This window comes from Mesoplodon densirostris, chromosome X (assembly GCF_025265405.1).
Source record: "Mesoplodon densirostris isolate mMesDen1 chromosome X, mMesDen1 primary haplotype, whole genome shotgun sequence".
Lineage (NCBI taxonomy): Eukaryota > Metazoa > Chordata > Mammalia > Artiodactyla > Ziphiidae > Mesoplodon > Mesoplodon densirostris.
In genome coordinates this window covers 116681448-116699087 of record NC_082681.1, presented here as the reverse complement: position 1 = coordinate 116699087, position 17640 = coordinate 116681448, and the positions used below count along the sequence as shown (strand labels likewise).

The window sequence follows — 17640 nt, the reverse complement described above, 5'->3', positions numbered from 1 at the left end:
TCTCTAGTTGTGGCGAGCAGGAGCTACTCTTCATTGCGGTGCGCGGACTTCTCATTGCGGTAGCTTCTCTTGTTGCTGAGCGTGGGCTCTAGGTGTGCGGGCTTCAGTAGCTGTGGCTTGCAGGCTGAGTAATTGTGGCTCGTGGGCTCTTAGATCGCAGGCTCAGTTGTTGTGGTGCACGGGCTTAGTTGCTCCGCGGCACGTGGGATCCTCCCGGATCAGGGCTCGAACCCGTGTCCCCTGCATTGGCAGGCAGATCCTTAACCATTGTGCCACCAGGGAAGTCCCCGTTTGTCTTTTTGCTTTTGGATGAATTACTTTCTTTGTTTAGATTCCTTGAAGTAAAATATTTGAGTCAAAAGATTTGAGTATCTGTGTGGCTCTTGTCAAATTGCTTTGTAAAAGAGTGATACTAATTGATAATAACAAAATGTGTGCTTCAGTTTCACCACAGATTCCCTTGTACTATAGAAGTGACATTTCATTGGTGATAATATCATGGGTGATATTTAAATAAAACATTGCTACCATAAATGGATATGAAACAGTATTTTACCGCTGGATTTAATTTGCATTTCTTTGATTCCTAGAGAGAATGAATATTTTCTATGCGTATCCTTACGCTTTGTATTTATCCTTAGTTAAGTCATTTGTTTCCTACTCCTTAACCGTGATGTTTTTAATGTCACAAAAGAAGGCATTCATTTGTACATGAAAAGTACAAAAAATTAGAAATAAGTAATATAAGAGGACATGTGCCTTGACACTAGCTCTTCACTTTACGTGATGCAGTGCATGGCTGTTGGCATGGAATCACTTGGGACGTTGGAAAGTGGTTTCCTTTCAGATTTTGTTTTGTCTCTTTCTCAAAAATTTGCTTAAGTAAGCATTACTATTTCAGTCTTGCTTTGATCAATTTTTGCATCAGTTCTGAAGATTGAATACCTGACACTGTCTACGTTCTTAGAAATGTGAGTCCTCTGTTGCACGGGGTTCCAGGCATGAATTTGGAAGGCTGAGTCCAAACATGACCACATTATTGGCAAAAGAACACTGAGCACGTGTCCTCTAGGGTAGTGGGCCCAGTCCGTCATGTCCTCCTGTGGGTGATGGCACAGTGTTACTAGTGTGCAGAGAAACCTAGCCGCATAGACACACTGGCCATCTCTGAGTTCTCAGGAACATTGTGCAGTCTTGCTATTTTGAAGTTTTTATTATCGAAAATTTAAAACTTATACAAGGGATTACCCTGGTGGCGCAGTGGTGAAGGATCCGCCTGCCGATGCATGGGACACAGGTTTGATCCCTGGTCTGGGAAGATCCCACATGCTGAGGAGCAACTAAGCCCGCGAGCCACAACTACTGAGCCCACGTGCCACAACTACTGAGCCCCCGTGCCACAACTACTGAGGCTCACGCACCTAGAGCCCGTGCTCCGCAACAAGGGAACCACCACAACGAGAAGCCTGCGCACCGTGACGAAGAGTAGCCCCCGCTTGCTGCAACTAGAGAAAGCCTGTGCACAGCATTGAAGACCCAGCACAGCCAAAAATAAAATAAATAAATTTTTTTTAAAAAGTAAACAAAAGTAAAGGGAAGAACATCATGAACCCCCATGTAGCCATCACTCAGCTTCAATAGTTATCAACTTAAAGTGACGTTTATTATTACTAACAATACTAGTTAATAATTAGTGTGATTCGGGATGTGCATATATTTTCATGTGGCAGGACTGAAACCAACTGTCTTTGTATTCTCCATTTCACTTGGCATAGTAGCTGGCAAATAATAGTTGTTCAGTGAGCATTAAAAGAATTCCTTTGCCTGTTTAATCATCCATTCATCAAACATGGAGTACATCTTATGTGCACAGTGCTAGATTCTGGGATATAAAGTAGAATAAGCAAAACCTGGTTGGTATTTTCAAGTTGTTAATGGTCTAGCAAAGATATTTACTGTCACATGCTCTTATACTTTTTTTTTTTTTTTTTTTTGCGGTAGGCGGGCCTCTCACTGTTGTGGCCTCTCCCCCTGCGGAGCACAGGCTCCGGACGCGCAGGCCCAGCGGCCATGGCTCACGGGCCCAGCCGCTCCGCGGCATGTGGGATCCCCCCAGACCGGGGCACGAACCCGTGTCCCCTGCATCGGCAGGCGGACTCCCAACCACTGCGCCACCAGGGAAGCCCCTGCTCTTATACTTTTTTTAAGTAAAGAAGAATTTCTTCAGTGTCGATGAAAGTAGAGTCAATTCTGTTGAAAGCGCTCTCTATATCATAGTTACTCCTGTGTCAGTTTACATTAAGCTTTTTATATATCGAGTGACTGTCTTAATTAACATTTGTCTGAATACCTGTACTGTTTAAAACTTGTGAGTAAATCAGTATTTACATTTTGTCACTTGCAAAGGAGAGTGGAATCGAAGAGTCCATGCATGTGACTGGTTGTCTTATGATAAGATATTGATTAGGTTAGATTAGATTAGATTGATTTTGTGGGTATTGGTGGGCTTGAAAATGGGAGGTTAGCATAGGGTGGAGGGGTGAAGTGGTGAGATTTACCTTTGTGGAGATTTAAGCCCTTGTTGCCAAAAGCAACTGAAAAACACTGTGTGTGATTTTTCTGAACTGCCGCAATTTTAGCTTAAATATGTTTCATAAAGTAACACAAAATACTTCACAGCTGATTTGTATAGCCCTGGCTAACTTGAGCCTAAACCACCAGGAAGCATTTTTTGAAAAATCAAGCCTTCTGAAACTAGGCTGTAAAATCCCCAAATAGTCCCAATCTAATAATTGGAAAGTATGTCAGATGAAATTCAGAATTTCTTAACATTGCACTGAAGTATAGTCAATTGAAGAAGAGAACGGTTTTCTTAAGTAGAGTTATATTGATTAAAATTTCTATGCAGTATTACCCGTCCAAGTCAATCAAGATTTCACATAATGCAGGTTTGAGAAGATTTAAATACTTAGAGAGGCTTCTAGGCACTCTCCTACACTGAGTGTATGATTTAGAAAGTGTACAGAACAGGGGGATGTGCAGCCATGTTTGAGGACCTGCTTTATTCTACTACAGTAGTTCTCAAATTTCCTGATCTCGGGACATTTTCACACTCTTAAAATAGTTGGGGACTGCAAGAGCTTTTGTTTATGTAGCTTATGTTGATATTTACTGTTAGAAATTAAAACTGACAAGTTTTAAAAGCATTTATTAGTTTATTTAAAAATATCAGTAAACCCATTATATGTTTACAAAAATAAAAAAATTTTTAAATTAATTTATTTTTGGTTGTGTTGGGTCTTCGTTGTTGCGCGTGAGCTTCCTCTAGTTGCGGTGAGTGGGGGCTACTCTTCGTTGCGGTGCTTGGGCCTCTCATTGTGGTGGCTTCTCGTTGCGGAGCATGGGCTCTGTGTGCACGGGCTTCAGTAGTTGTGGTTCGTGGGCTCACTAGTTGTGGCTCGCGGGCTCTAGGCGCACAGGCTTCAGTAGTTGTGGCACGCGGGCTCAGTAGTTGTGGCTCGCAGGCTCTAGAGCGCAGGCTTAGTAGTTGTGGCGCATGGGCTTAGTTGCTCCGCGGCATATGGGATCTTCCCGGACCAGGGCTCAAACCCATGTCCCCTGCATTGGCAGGCGGATTCTTAACCACTGTGCCACCAGGGAAGTCCCACAAAAATAAAATTTTTTCATGAAAAATAACTATATATTTCAAAACAAAGAAAAATTAGAGAGGAATGGTGTTATTTTGCAATTTTGGAAATCTTGTTAATGTCTAGTTTAGTAGAAGACATCCGCATTCTTATATCTGCTTGTGCATCCAATCTGTTGTGATGTGTGGTGTTGGTTGAAGAATAGGAAGAAAGTCAAGTTTCACAGAAATACGTAGTTGGAAAAAGGAAAAGTATTTCAGAATTTTTAAAGATAGTTGTGTGTATTCTTCTTTGATTCTACACCAGTACTCCATAAGTGGTATTGTCTTCAAGGTTATTTGTATTGTGGAAATAGGAAACCATATCAATGAACTTTTCATACTCTTACATTAAAATCTTTTCATCTGTGCGGTGCTTTGAATGGATCTTTTACCCATGTGTGATGTTACGCACTTGTAATTTATTAAATGTTGGTTCCCTGAGTTTTACAGATCTTCCAAAATATTGATACATTTCATTGTATATTAACAAAAACCACATTTTAAAATATTCCTACTCATCAGAAGGGTCTTTAAGTATTGGAAAGCTGTCAAGCTCACAGGAGCGGAAGCAGAATTTCCAAAATTCTGATTTGTGCTTAATAGCTTCAATATTATCATAGGTAATATATACTGTCAGGTGTTTTCCTTGAAGTGGCAGGCTCGCTTGGTTCTTTTTGAGTGATTGTCTGCCAGGTACTCAAGTTAGAATAACAGTAGTTGGCCTGCCATTCTTTCAAATAAAAATTGGGTTGAGAAAGGCAGCTAGTTTAGCTTGCAACTCAAATAGTTACACAAATGCATTTCCTCGAGCATCCTTCATTCTTGAGTGTACTGTAGATCTGCCTTGTGCATACTTCCCATTTTGTCACACAAAATATTAGCTTTCTACTCAAGGGTCAAGAACTTAAAAAGACCGTGAGCATGTCATGGTGACGAATACAATGAGTATTAGTGCAGTTTGGTGCTGCTGCCCAGGTTCATGTTTATAGGGCATCAACACCTTTACTGACCTTTGTTTCTATATCACCAGTGCAGATAGTATTATTAGGAAAATAGCTTTGACCTCTCCACCCCCTGAAAGGGTGTCACTAACCCCCCAGGGGTCTGCAGACCACCCTTAGGTGATCTAGACATGGAGCACCGTATTCCCTGTCCTTCCTCTTGTCTTTTGAAACCCACCCCTTCCCTTTGTGCATATTAAGTTCCAGTCCAATAGACTGTATTTTTTTCCTCACCTCTTGCTTTTAACTTTTGCTTTTTCCCTCTGCTTGAATGTTCTTGCCCCGTCATCTTTTCTTAAAATCTATTTTTTCCTTCATGTGCCAGTTCGTTTTTTCTTCCATGATTTCTGCTCTCAGATGGTAGCAATCTTTGCCTCTCTAAACTCTCAGTAACACTTAGTTTACCACTCCCTTCTGGCACATGTAGCCTATTTTAGAGAGTTTTTTTGTGGAATGGGGAATCGTCTGCTAATGGCAGGTGACTTAGGACCAGTGACTGTCTTATTCATCTTGCAGTACTTTACAGTGCTTGAACTTAGTGAATTATTGCAGAGTGAGCGAAATAATTTCTTCTGCAAACATTTGGTTGCTACTACACACCAAGAATCGTTCTGAGCCCTCTGAATGCAGCTGTGGGCAAGGCTGACGTGTTCCTGCTCTCGTGGGGCTTACTTTCTGTTAAAAACTCAGTCACTCTGCCTTTGGAGAGCTTAAATTGACACTGTGAGTAAATCCAGTGATTTCTGGTGCCTTAGGGATTTATTTAGGCTCGAGAAGCCTTTGAGAAACAGATCATTAAGTCAGAGTAACCGTTATCCATCCGTCTTAACTAATCAGTTAATTCAGTGAGAGAATTGCAGACATTAGGAGAAACTCTAAGGCTGCATAGAAGACTGAATTCACAGTCTTAATCTTTATATCCAAGTATTCTGTGCCATGGCCCAGAAACTCATGTTTCTTTTTTTTCAGGGTTATATCTGGTCATATTAGTTACTAAATGAAGGAGAGAGGAGCCTTGAGGATAGAATGTCTGAAGATCCTGTGGCAGTGTTTTCTACATACAGCTTCTGTCATTTTTATGTTTATGTGGCTGGTGTGATTCTAGCAGAGATATGTTTAGTGTATATCTGTGTGAGAAAGGTTTTATTTTAAAGTTTGGGGCTTTTTGTTCCCTGTTTTTCTCTTAGGCGTTGACAAAGGATCCCCAGGATTATCCTGATAAAAAAAGCCTACCTCATGTACATGTTGCCCTCTGGATAAATTCTCAAGGAGGCAGAAAGGTGAAAGCTGGAGATACTGTGTCGTATGTCATCTGTCAGGTAAAACTGTCATAATAAATAAGACTTACACCAATTCCGAGCCCATAGTAAAATCCATGTCTCCATGGTGTCTTATTTAGTACTCTTCCAAATAATTGATGCTTAGAGAGAGGGTTTAGTCTTGGTTGGTTTTGCAGCATTTAAAAACATTAGTCAGGGGTATGACATTTTATTAAAATTTTTATAAAACATTTGAGACTAGTGGTTTGGTTGAGTGAAATTACTTTGGTGAGACAGGTATATAACAGTAGCTGCTGTTTCAATCTGAAATTAGCTTGAATGAAAATGTCTACCAGTTTGCTTGTATATCCAGCAGTAGTCCTTTATCATTCCTTTTGCAGCAGTTTCTATTCTGGATATTATTCTACCAAAAGAGAGTAAATGCATTTTTTGCTAGCCTGTTCAAATAATTCCTTGAAAAAAAATACGATATGCATGGTTATGGAGAAAGCTGAGATGTCCTAAAAAGATACCTTATGAGGAAAACATAGATTATCTAACCAGGTCCTTTTTTTTTTTTTTTTTTTTTTTTGAGTGGAGGGGGCCTAGAACCCACCTCTTGTCTTCTCCCTGTTCCATGAGACACCTCTCAGGAACCTCTAGGTCTTCTGGAGCAGTTTTAAACCGCTGACCAGTTTCTTTTGAGAGTAGCATGCCTCTAACAGTCAGAGATAGGGAGAAAGGGTAGAACAGAAGAGGGTTTTCGTTTTGTGTTTTTTTTTTTTTTTTTTTTTTTTTGAAAGCACTTAACTCCAGTCGGAACAAAGGAGGGGTCTCATCCCTTCTCCCTGCTTAAAAAAAAAGTCAGAGTCACAGCCTCTGCCCAAATTCTTTACAGTTACTGTGGTGTGGTCTGTTTACCAAAAGGCATAATTCATCTCAATAAGACTGTTCTTTTTAATTAATTAAATATTGCTTTTTGTTATTACAGTAAAAAAAAATTAGATAAGCCTTAAACTTCACTGCAATATGATCGATCTTTGTCAAAGTACAGTCAATGTGGTTTGCAATCAGAGAGCCTTTTCAAAATGTAGAAGTCGTCTGCTAATATCGGCTTGGTATTGTGGATGATGTACATAACAAATGATTTAAGTACATGGACAGGAATCGGCACTTGACTCTGTCTCCCTCCTAGGGTTACCCTTGATTAAGAACTGTTACAGAAAGCCAGTTCCTGCAGGAAAATATTTCCATAAATGTCTGACTCGCTCAAGCCCTTAATGTGCTTTGCATATTGCCTCTGACAAGTCTCATCTCAAAAAAACAATTTTCATATTATGCAAATAAAGATTTGGTAAATAGGCTAGGTTTTTTTTTTCACTTAGGTATTCACATACATGGAAAATCTGTTAAGATTATTAATGACAGGAGCAGATGGCAACATACAACTTTGAAAAATTATATAGGTTTTCTGAAATAGCATCTAAAAATGAAATCAAGCCACAATTATGTTTTGGCTAAACCTGGAATGGAGATGTATGGTCCTATGATCAATGTATTTCAAAAGTCAAGCTTATATTCCTTGATGTCTGAATTTTGAGGTCTTTTGATTTCTTCTTCTCTGGTCTTACTGATATAAGAAAAGCTCAAAATGCTGATGCTAAATCCAATTTGATGTATTTTCAACCCTTTTCCCATTCGACTGGTGCTGGGTGTTAACTTATTTGCTTGTTAAAAGAACAGTTCATGTTTCTTTTGTTGATTTATTCTTCTCACTGTATCCCAAGAAAAGCTGTAGGACTTTAATTTGCCTTTGTCCCCCAGCAATGGGACCTGCCCACTTTCAGCATGTTTGCTAACCAAAGCTGCCTACTTCTTTTGCTTTTAAGCACTCAGGTTATTCTTCCTCTTTCTTAACACAATTATATTTTTAGAATATGTTTCTCAAAATGTATGATGACACATTTTTAGGAGAACTATTTACTAAGCAAAGGTGCCCTCCAAGAATAACCTGTCTCCTAAACAGGTTCTTTTTTGTTTAAAATTTACATTTTGAATATAGTACTCTACTGATAACTTATTCAGACTATAAATTCAGGTGAGTTCAGAGAGTAATGTTTGTGGTATGTAATTTATATTGTAGTTCATAGTCTTATTAAACCATGTGAATTATTTGCTGAGATCTTAAATCAACTTCCACTTGTTGGTTAAGTTTTAAATCCTTAATTATTTAACTTTCATTGGACATAATTTTCATAAGGCATGCCTTTAACGTAATTGTTTTAAGGGCCGCACTTCTCATCTGTTAAAACTTTTTTTCCATTGGTTTCCTACTAAAGATGACCTCATAATTTTGAATGAATTGTCTGCATCTGGTTGTCTCTGTAAAGTATGTACTTTGGGAAGTTCACAAATTACTATATGGACACTTCAAGGAAGACCAACATTGCTTCTTAGTCTATTTTTAAAGGTGTATGGGATGTGTTTTTGCATATACCATGGGTTTGAGAATTAGGTCTCTGAGGGATATATCTTATGTCACAGCCTAAATGTTTGCTAGGTTTGAGAATTAGGTCTTGCTAGGTTTGAGAATTAGGTCTTTGAGGGATATACCTTATGTTACAGCCTAAATGTTTTTCCAACGTAACACAGGGAAACCTGTCATCTTAGCAATTCTTTTGAATTTAGTCATGTTTGAGCTCAGATGTTTTTACATACAATAAGAAATATGTTTGGGAAAAACTTTTTTAACTGAGAATATGCTTAGAACTTTTTCAGCTGTTTTTTTACAGACATGCCTGACATGAGAACATCTAATGATATATTGGAAAGTAACTCAAGGGCCGCTTTTAAAAAATAATAATTTGCCTCTACAAATTTTTTTATTCTTTATTAAAAATTTTTAAACTCAACATTACTATAATCTTAAGGACAGACCAGTTTTAAAAAGAAACTACAATTCTATAAATCAGTCAGAGTTCATGTGTTTGTTAAAAGGCAGTCTGAATATAGTTGTGGTGCATAAAGACACTGCCCAAGGATTTTTCACACTCTTTTTGTCATTGGCTGTCACCTTACTCTCATCTAACAAATCAAACTTCTAAAAGGGCAACAATTAAAGTTGATTAATTCTGCCTAATTTCTTTTACTGTATTGTGAACTCCTGAAAAATAATTATAAGCAAGTCTTTTAATCTGAGGTTTGCTTCCTTTCTAGTTATTTCATTATATCTTAGCATAGGTAGAACCTAGTTGATAAACATCCCAGTTTGTTTCCATCAGGAGCCTAGCCAGAGAAAGAGGCCACTGCTTCCAGTTTGTGGTAAGACAACGGTATGAAAGGTTGCCTCTGCTTTGGGCTGGGCACTGAGCTGAGAAGGGACTGATTGTAGCAGGATTGAAAGAATAGGATTCACATTATAATCAGTTTCGCAGAGCAGCTGAGCACTGTGAATAGTTAAAATTTACGAATCTGAATAATAAATTCTGTTGTTGCAGACAAGAGGAAGAGTGGAACGAGTTGTTGGATGTTGGTCCAGTAGAGTGATGGCTTTTTGATTCACAGATGATGATGACATCACCCACAGCACTGTATATGGGCCAATTATATAGAGTTTCACAACTTTTATTTTTAGACAGTAAAGAGAAGAGGGAGGCCTTGAAGAGAGGCTCTCTGGCCCTTCTTCCTTTCCTTGAGGAAGAGCCGCGTAAACAGCGCAAAATGGCATGCCCTTTGTTCCAGTGGCCAAATATTTTGCTCCTAGAGCACTGTACTCCACCAAGGCGACTTTCTTAATTTTACTCTTACCTATTATATCTTGTACGTAAGTTACTGCTCTTGGGTTTTGTGTACTGGTCTATTCCCCTTGCTCATTTGCTTCTCAGTGATACATATAGCTCTCATTGAGAGATATTGCACACACACACACACACACACACACACACACACACACACACACACACACACACACACACACACACACACACACACACACACACACACACACACCTGTCTTTAAGATGATAATAGGACTAGAATTCTTGCAAGGGGGGGATTGAGTTAACATAGTAAAAGGGTCACACATTTTTTTGTCATGACTCCTAAAAGGCCTTTGTTGGCAAGTCTTCCCTGTGTGTTTCTGTGATATGGCAGGTGGAATTGTTTAATCTAGTCATGCCATCTTGTTGGTTTCGAGTTTCAACAAAAAATAGAACACAACACATGCTGGATTTACATTCCTGGACAGTGGGTGAGTTGTTCCCCTTGATCTTCCTCCTATTAGTTGCATATGAAATGTTCACCAATAGGTCAAAAGGACTTCGTGGTGTTTGGAATTGAACACATAAAATCTGAATTGTTGTCCCTCTCTTTGTCCAAGCAAGTACTTGTGATTGAATGTCTCACAACTTTACCTGTACCGTGTCCTCTTGTAGGATGGGTCAAACCTCACTGGGAGTCAGAGGGCCTATGCACCAGAGCAGCTGCAGAAGCAGGACAATTTAAGCATTGACACCCAGTACTACCTGGCCCAGCAGATCCACCCAGTTGTGGCTCGAATCTGTGAGCCAATAGATGGAATTGATGCTGTCCTCATTGCAACGTGGTTAGGTAAGTGTCCCGAACTCACATAGCCCCTTGTCCGGCAACAGGAGCCCTGTTTAGAGGCACGGTACTATGTCAAGCACTTCTTTGTTTGTAGTTGAGCATTTATTTTTGTGGTTGTTTGGTTAATGTCTGTCTCCCCTCCTATATGAACCCCACAGGCTTGTTACCTCTGTAAGCACATGCCTGCTCCAGGGTAGGTGCTCCGTCAGCAGATGATGAATGGGGAGAGAGAGAGGCGGCAAAAGAAAGGATAAGAGAAGATTTTCGACGCCCTCCTAGTCTCTGAGCATACATTGTTGTTGCTTTTTTTAAAAAATTTATTTATTTTTGGCCGTGTTGGGTCTTCATTGCTGTGCGCGAAGTTGCGGCGAGTAGGGGCTACTCTTCATTGCGGTGGCGTCTCTTGTGGAGCACGGGCTCTAGGCATATGGGCTTTAGTAGTTGCAGCACGTGGGCTCAGTAGTTGTGGCTTGCGGGCTCTAGAGCGCAGGCTCAGTAGTTGTGGCGCACAGGCTTAGTTGCTCCGCGGCATGTGGGATCTTCCCGCACCAGGGCAACTCGTGTCCCCTGCCTTGGCAGGTGGATTCTTAACCACTGCGCCACCAGGGAAGTCCCTACATCGTTGTCACTTTAATCAGTGAACTTCACTTAATAAGAAGATTCATTGTATCTTGATTATTGTTTCCTCTTGTCTCAGTCTCTAAATGTGTTTTTGTATGGAGTGAGAATACACAGCTTTTTTAACATTAAAACGTTTAACTTGTTGTATTCGATTCCTTTTGAGTATCCTGCTCTTGCTTTTAAAAATTCTTCTAAAACTGGACTCATTGTCTTCTAGGAATTAGTTGATTTCTAATTTCTCATCACTCTGGAGGTGCCAGCCAACCCTGAAACCTCATTGTTTCTCAGACTTTTTGCCAGGTCACCAGATTGTCATCTCTTGCTTAGAAATATATTTCATAACCAGCCCTGATTTCCTTTCTAGATGACCAGCATGTTGAGAGTTACATTGCTTTAAGTTCTCTGCTCTCTATCCCATTGTACACAAAGATGAATATTCTTAGAATAAGTGCCTAATAAAGTCCTTGGCTGGCTCCTCACTATAAGTCCAGTTGCCACTGACATCTTACAGTCTCTGACTTCGGCAGTTATAGACTAACTTTCTAGCTCCAACCTGTATTTCTAGCCTGACTTCTTATTTAGTGTACTCAGGGTCCCCTAAATATGGCATTGTTTAATCTGTCCATGGTTCATGGAAAATTCTCCTACTCTTCTCATTGAATAAGTCTGGCTTAAGATGCGGGCTTTGGCATCATAGGGATCTGGGTTCAAACACTGGTTCTGTCGCGCACGCGCTCTGTGGCTTTGGCAAGCCTCTGAAGCTTGGTCTCAGCCTTGGTTTCTAGAGCCGCTCTGAGGGAGCGATTAGTGATACGTGTGAGATGCTCTGCACAGGCCTGGGCAGGGGGAGTGCGCAGCAAACGCCTGTTGTGGCCGTGCCCCAGCCCCCTGCCAGGCCTCTGCAGAAATATGTTCAAACTCCTCTAGCCCCTGGGATTTGCACGCAGTTAGCTCTCTGTGCGTTTGTGGACTGAGACCGGATAAATGAATCATCAGGTCACATACTTTCCACACTGCCCCTGTTGAACATGTTTCTGAGCTCCTTCCCGCCAGCGGGTCCCCCCGCCCCCGCACCATCATGTCTGCTCTGGAAGTGGAAACTCAGTTTTGACATTTGCCTAAAGCAAAACATAATGAGGAAGATAAAATTCTGCTACCCAGATCATCATATAATGTATTCTCCAAGTTGAGTTGTATTTGATGATGTTTATAAATCCTCAGCTGGGAGGAGGGAGTGTAAGTGCACAATATTTTTTAGCTTCCTTCTTTTTTCTCTCCTCTGCCTTGAGTGCTTACTCTATTGGAAACTGTAATAAGTACTTTGCATGTGTTATCTCATTTAATCCTTTCAGTAACCCCATGAGGCTGTGTTGTTTCCTTCATTTTACAGAGACGAAAGCTGAGGCTTAGAGAGGTAACTAACTTGGTCTTGTCACATAGCTAGTGAGTGGCCGACCGTGGTTGGTCTGGGACCCAGCTCTGAGTGACTGCAAAGCTTGTGCTTGTAGCCACCACCTCTTCTTAGCTCTGGGAGGCTGTGACACATGCCCTCAAGCCAGGAGCGTGGTGGCGTGGCTGTGAAGGCCCGGGAGCTTCATCTTTGTGCTTCCTCCTCGCCCCACTGCAAACCCCCAGCCCTGCTGACAGCCCCTCAGCAGAAGCACTTGGTGTTTAGAGTGGATCTTCCAGGTTTTCCATTTGGATCATCAAGAGCCTGCTTCATAGGCTCGCCATTGCCCTTTCCTTCTTTGGTTCTGAATTTTCCAGTGGCCCGGAGCCGAGGAGAGGTAGCTGGAACAAGCCTCATCTTGTGAGTGACGTTTAACAGATAAGGGTGGAGCCTTGTATTTTCGGCAGAAGAGGTGTAGAGTAGAAGGCGGTGGAGCCTGGCTGGTAAACAGCCTGATGCCTGTTCAGATGTCTCAAGACTGGCCATACCTGGAGGAGACCAGACTGATTTCGTTGGTTGCAGGGTCATATTTAAGATCATTTTCATATCAATTAAACAGCAGGCAGATTGTGGCTGCTTAAAGACAAACTTTCTCATCATTGTGACTCTCTTATGAATCCAGTTTTCACAAATCATTTTCCAAGCCAGTAGCCTAGCGGGCCCCATCTTCAGAGTATCCTTGCTATTACTGACCAGGCTCAGCCTACAGAGGGGACCCGTCATGCTTGTGCGTGGTCTCAGCACATCCGCATCTCTCCTACCCCATCACCTGAAAGCTCTCGGTGCCAGGTAGCCGCTTGGAGCTGCTGAAGGGCCTGTGTTTCTAGCTCTGAAGGAGCTGCTGCCACTCCCGTTTGTACCTTCTTTTTCTCGTTTCTGTCTTCTGCTGTTTGGCAGCAGTTTTTATGCTGAAGACACGTGAAGTTGTCATCATTGCGCAGTGTGCCTCCTCCCACCACAGCCCCGGCCGTCACCAACGGTATCCACATACCTGTCTACATTGGTAGTAAATCTCCTAGTCCTCCATCTCTCCCTCTTTCCTCATAGGCGGGTCCACAGTAGTGAAGGGCAGAACCGCAAGCGCCAGTCACCATGAAGGTCTGTAGAAAACACTGAAGCTCGCTGGGCAGGTCTTTGCAGGCATTTGCCCCCTGCCCTATTGGGAGCTGCATTTCGGTCTGCGTCCTTTATTCCTCTACCCCAAGTGAAAATTAAGGTGGCTGTTCTTCACTAGGGGATTTGAGGCCCCTGTTATCAGTTCTCACGTAGCCTGTGGTTTTAGAGGAGAAGGGAGGAGATAGGGAAGTGGTGGGGAAGTAAGGGGAGGAGTGTTAGGGGTGCATGGTTTCTAAGAGGTGCAAGCTGTAGGCATACAATTACCGTAATTTGTTTTTAAACTTCTAAATCTGTTTTTCTTTATATTAAAAAAAAACTGTCGTTAGTGAACTGACACCGTTAAATAAGTTGAAGTCTGCAAATGTATACGTAAAATACAAGCCCTCCAACTGCCTAATCACAGACATAAAATAATTCTCTTGGCTTTAATGTAGTTTTTATCTTTGGTTAATCAAATGTATGACAGTGTGGAAACTTCAGTGAGGTTCGCTACTTTGTCCTTTTAGCTAGTATAAAGAAATCAGGGATAATGGCATAATTTCATTTAGGAAAATTATTAAGTTCATGATTTTTTATTTTTAAGACTCTTTTGTGGAGAGCAACTATATTTTTCAACTACATCTTTTTCTATTGCTTTTATACTGCTTTCCTTGAAATGAAAGGCAAGCATCAAGTGTTGGTTTTATCCTGTGGCTTCACTTTGGAAATTCTCTATTTCTCCCCGTCAGGATACCTCCTGAAGTCTGTCTGGTGGCATGTTGCATGGCCAGGTGTTCTGTATGGGATGGTCGTTTCAGTGAAAAGGAGAGAGGACAGTCTATTAAATGAGTGAATGAATAAGTCTGTTGTATTGAAAGAGAATAATTTGTTCTCCCTAATAACTAATGGTCCTCATTATCCCACAGTAAAATGTGTATCATTTTTCTGAAACCCATGCAAGATTATTGCTGTTGGGCTTAAATAAAGCTAAATTTTACTCTTTTCCATCGGTGAATAGAAAAAAATGTAGTATTACTCTTCTTATACAATAGCCCTATGGGAAACATGGCCACTGAAACTTGGAACTCTCGGCTTTTGTTCTCCAGACTATAGGTTTTTTTTTTTTCCTCTCTTGTTCTAATGAAAGCTCTCTATATTCTGTGGGTGAAATATTCACAGTATGCTCCAACATCCAAATAGTCTTCTGTACCTAGCAAAACAGGCTGGGGATTAGAATATTCTAAAGTTCATTCCTGACTTTCATCTTTTAATAAATTTATATTTTATGCATAACAGTACTTAAAATTATATAATATCTTTCCTCCGATAAGGAATGATTTGTACAATAACTGTCAAATACCTTTCTTCATGGTCAGTGATAAAATTTCAGGCATTTGCCTATCAGGGCAGTTTTTTCATTGGTCCTGAGAAATTATTGATGTTTGAAGAACATGAGAATTTAAAATTTAATCTGTGAAAGTAGTGCTTAGAACAAGACAGCACACTTAACCCAGTGTGTTCCTGAGTTAGATTGGGAAGTAAAAATCCCCCCTTTTAAAAAATGGCCCATACCACCCACCTTACAGAAGGTACTTTTTGTCAGTAGACAGGGTACCCTGATATCTTCTAAGAAATTAAGTGCAGCAGCAGGCCACGCCATGTTTGGGGGTGCCTTTGGTAGACCCGGGGAGATACACCTACAAAAGGTGGTGGGGTGGCGGCGGGGGAAAAGCACAGGTGGTTGGGAGTGGAATGATGCCACCAGCAAGTGCCTCAGGCATTACTTTGTTGATCAAGACTTTGCTCTTTTCATGATGAAGCTCTCAGAAGAATGTACGTACGTGACCAGCATTTCCAAACCTTAAATATTTTCTGTGACATAATTCATAGTAAAATTTCAGAAGTAAGATCACACCAAATGCAGTGTAGGATAGTAAGTCTTCTCAGTGGGTAAGAACTGCCCCTTCCAGGCTGGAGCGCCGTTCCAAGTGCGTTATCAAATGGCTCATGCTCCCAGCCTACTTAGTCCCAACCTACTTATGCATCCGTGGAACAGATGAATGTTGATGACCTGCCGTGCTCAGCAGTGTAATGGGTGCTGTGAGGGATACGAAGTTGAGTCAGCCATGGCTCCTTTACTCACATCACAGCCCAGCCTGTTGAGTCGATTTCCCTGTTGTGGGGAAGTCTAGTGGACAGCACAAGTACATGTCCCCAAAGAGGTAGAATAAAGGAGTTTCAGTGTTTGGGGGAAGCAGAGACCACTTCTAGCTGGGGCCACCCGGGAAGAGTTTATAAAAATGGAGGCGTTTGAGGCATTGTGGGCATGTGCCTTGCAGAGGCCAGTGTGGAGTCGGCAGTGGCTGCCTGTCCCCACCTCCCACTTGTCCTTCCAGCCCAGTGATAAGCAGCAGGGCTCCGACTTCCAGGGGTAGCCCAGGCCATCCCAGCTGCTCTTCAGGGCACACAAGGGAATTCACAGAGCGCCTCATGAAGGGTATCCATTGCACTGCCTTGCACCGCAGTCCCTGTAAGGCGAGCACACGGTGCTTGTTTCTGCGTCACTGGCTCACTGTGCTGAGGGCCTGGGGTAGTGCTGCTCGTTTGACTCAGGCACACCTCTAAGAACTTGGAACCACACCGGAGCATGTTTAGAATAATTGCTTTGTGTAGTGATTTTGAACTCTGACTTTGTAAAGCTTGTAGTTTCCAAAGGAAAATGGGGATTTCTCAAATTATTTAAGTTAGATCAATTTTTTTTAAATGTAGCTTTATTGAGGAATAATTAGCAAATATAATTCTATGTACATATGTATGTATGTATGTACGCACGCATGCATGCCACCCTGTGCGGCCTTTGGGATCTTAGTTCCCCGACCAGGGATGGAACCCGGGGCCCCAGCAGTGGAAGTGCTGAGTTCTAACCACTGGACCACCAGGGAATTCCCTAATTGTATGCTTTTAAAGTGTACAGCGTGATGATTTGATGCACGTTTATATTGTAGAATGATTACCAAGATTGAGATAATTAACACATTCATCACCTCACATAGTTAACTCTTTTGGGGCAGGGGAAGTGTGGTAAGAATGTTTAAGACCTACTCTCAGGAACTTTCAAGTATACAATATTGTATTATTAATTATAGATCAAATTTTTTAAGATCATCGTATTAAGCATACTAAAATGACGTCAAGATTGTGTAGCCTATAGAAGAATGGATAAGACAACAAATGACAAGCTGAATACAGCATTGTGCACAAATACTTAAACTATGTTAAATGTATACATATGAATAAGACAGAAACGAGTAAAGGTGGAGAATATTAGGTTCCTCCTTAGTGAAAAAATATAAATACTCCTCCTAAAAATAAGACAGTTTTTACAAAATCAGAAGGGAAAAAAACGGGTTTTTGCTTTTTTTTTTTTTTAATCTACCAACATAGCTGGAGTGGAGAGGCCTTTGTGTAAGAGAAGCAGTCTTGGTCTGTTGTTTTTATTTGTGTTATTTTATTTTCCAAATATTTTTTCAGCATAAAGTTACTGTGTTTTCTCAGGTCTAAAAATAAGGGTTTTTTCCCTGTTCAGAGGTACAGGTTTCATTAAGTAAAAATTCACGTTCAGGGCTGTCATCAAGGGCATTACAAATAATCACGTGGTTATGAGAGTGCTGTCCAAAAAAAAAAAAAAAAAGAAAGAATTTTTTCTTTTCATCAAGATTTTGGGAGTTATCTTTTGCAGGACAATAAGACTCTTGGGAGTTTATTTAACCCAAAGGTTTAGATATTATTTCTTTTAAATTACTCAGAAAATTTCCATTTATCTTATGGAGAGGTTTGTTGTTGGTGGAAGACAGCTTCAGTTGTTTGCCACCTGTATAGTCAGTTGTTTATCATTAAATTAGATCCTGCAGTATTTTAAAC

The 17640-nt window shown here is 41.0% G+C and overlaps 1 protein-coding gene across 2 annotated transcripts in view; it reads left to right on the top strand.

Annotated features, from left to right (window-relative positions):
- POLA1 (DNA polymerase alpha 1, catalytic subunit) overlaps positions 1–17640 on the top strand; it is a 300188-nt gene that overhangs the window by 125047 nt on the left and 157501 nt on the right. For both annotated transcript variants that reach the window (XM_060087247.1, XM_060087248.1), the window contains exons 31-32: positions 5877–6008; positions 10382–10556. In XM_060087247.1, the coding sequence (XP_059943230.1) occupies positions 5877–6008; positions 10382–10556 (307 nt within the window). The remainder of the gene's footprint in view (positions 1–5876; positions 6009–10381; positions 10557–17640) is intronic.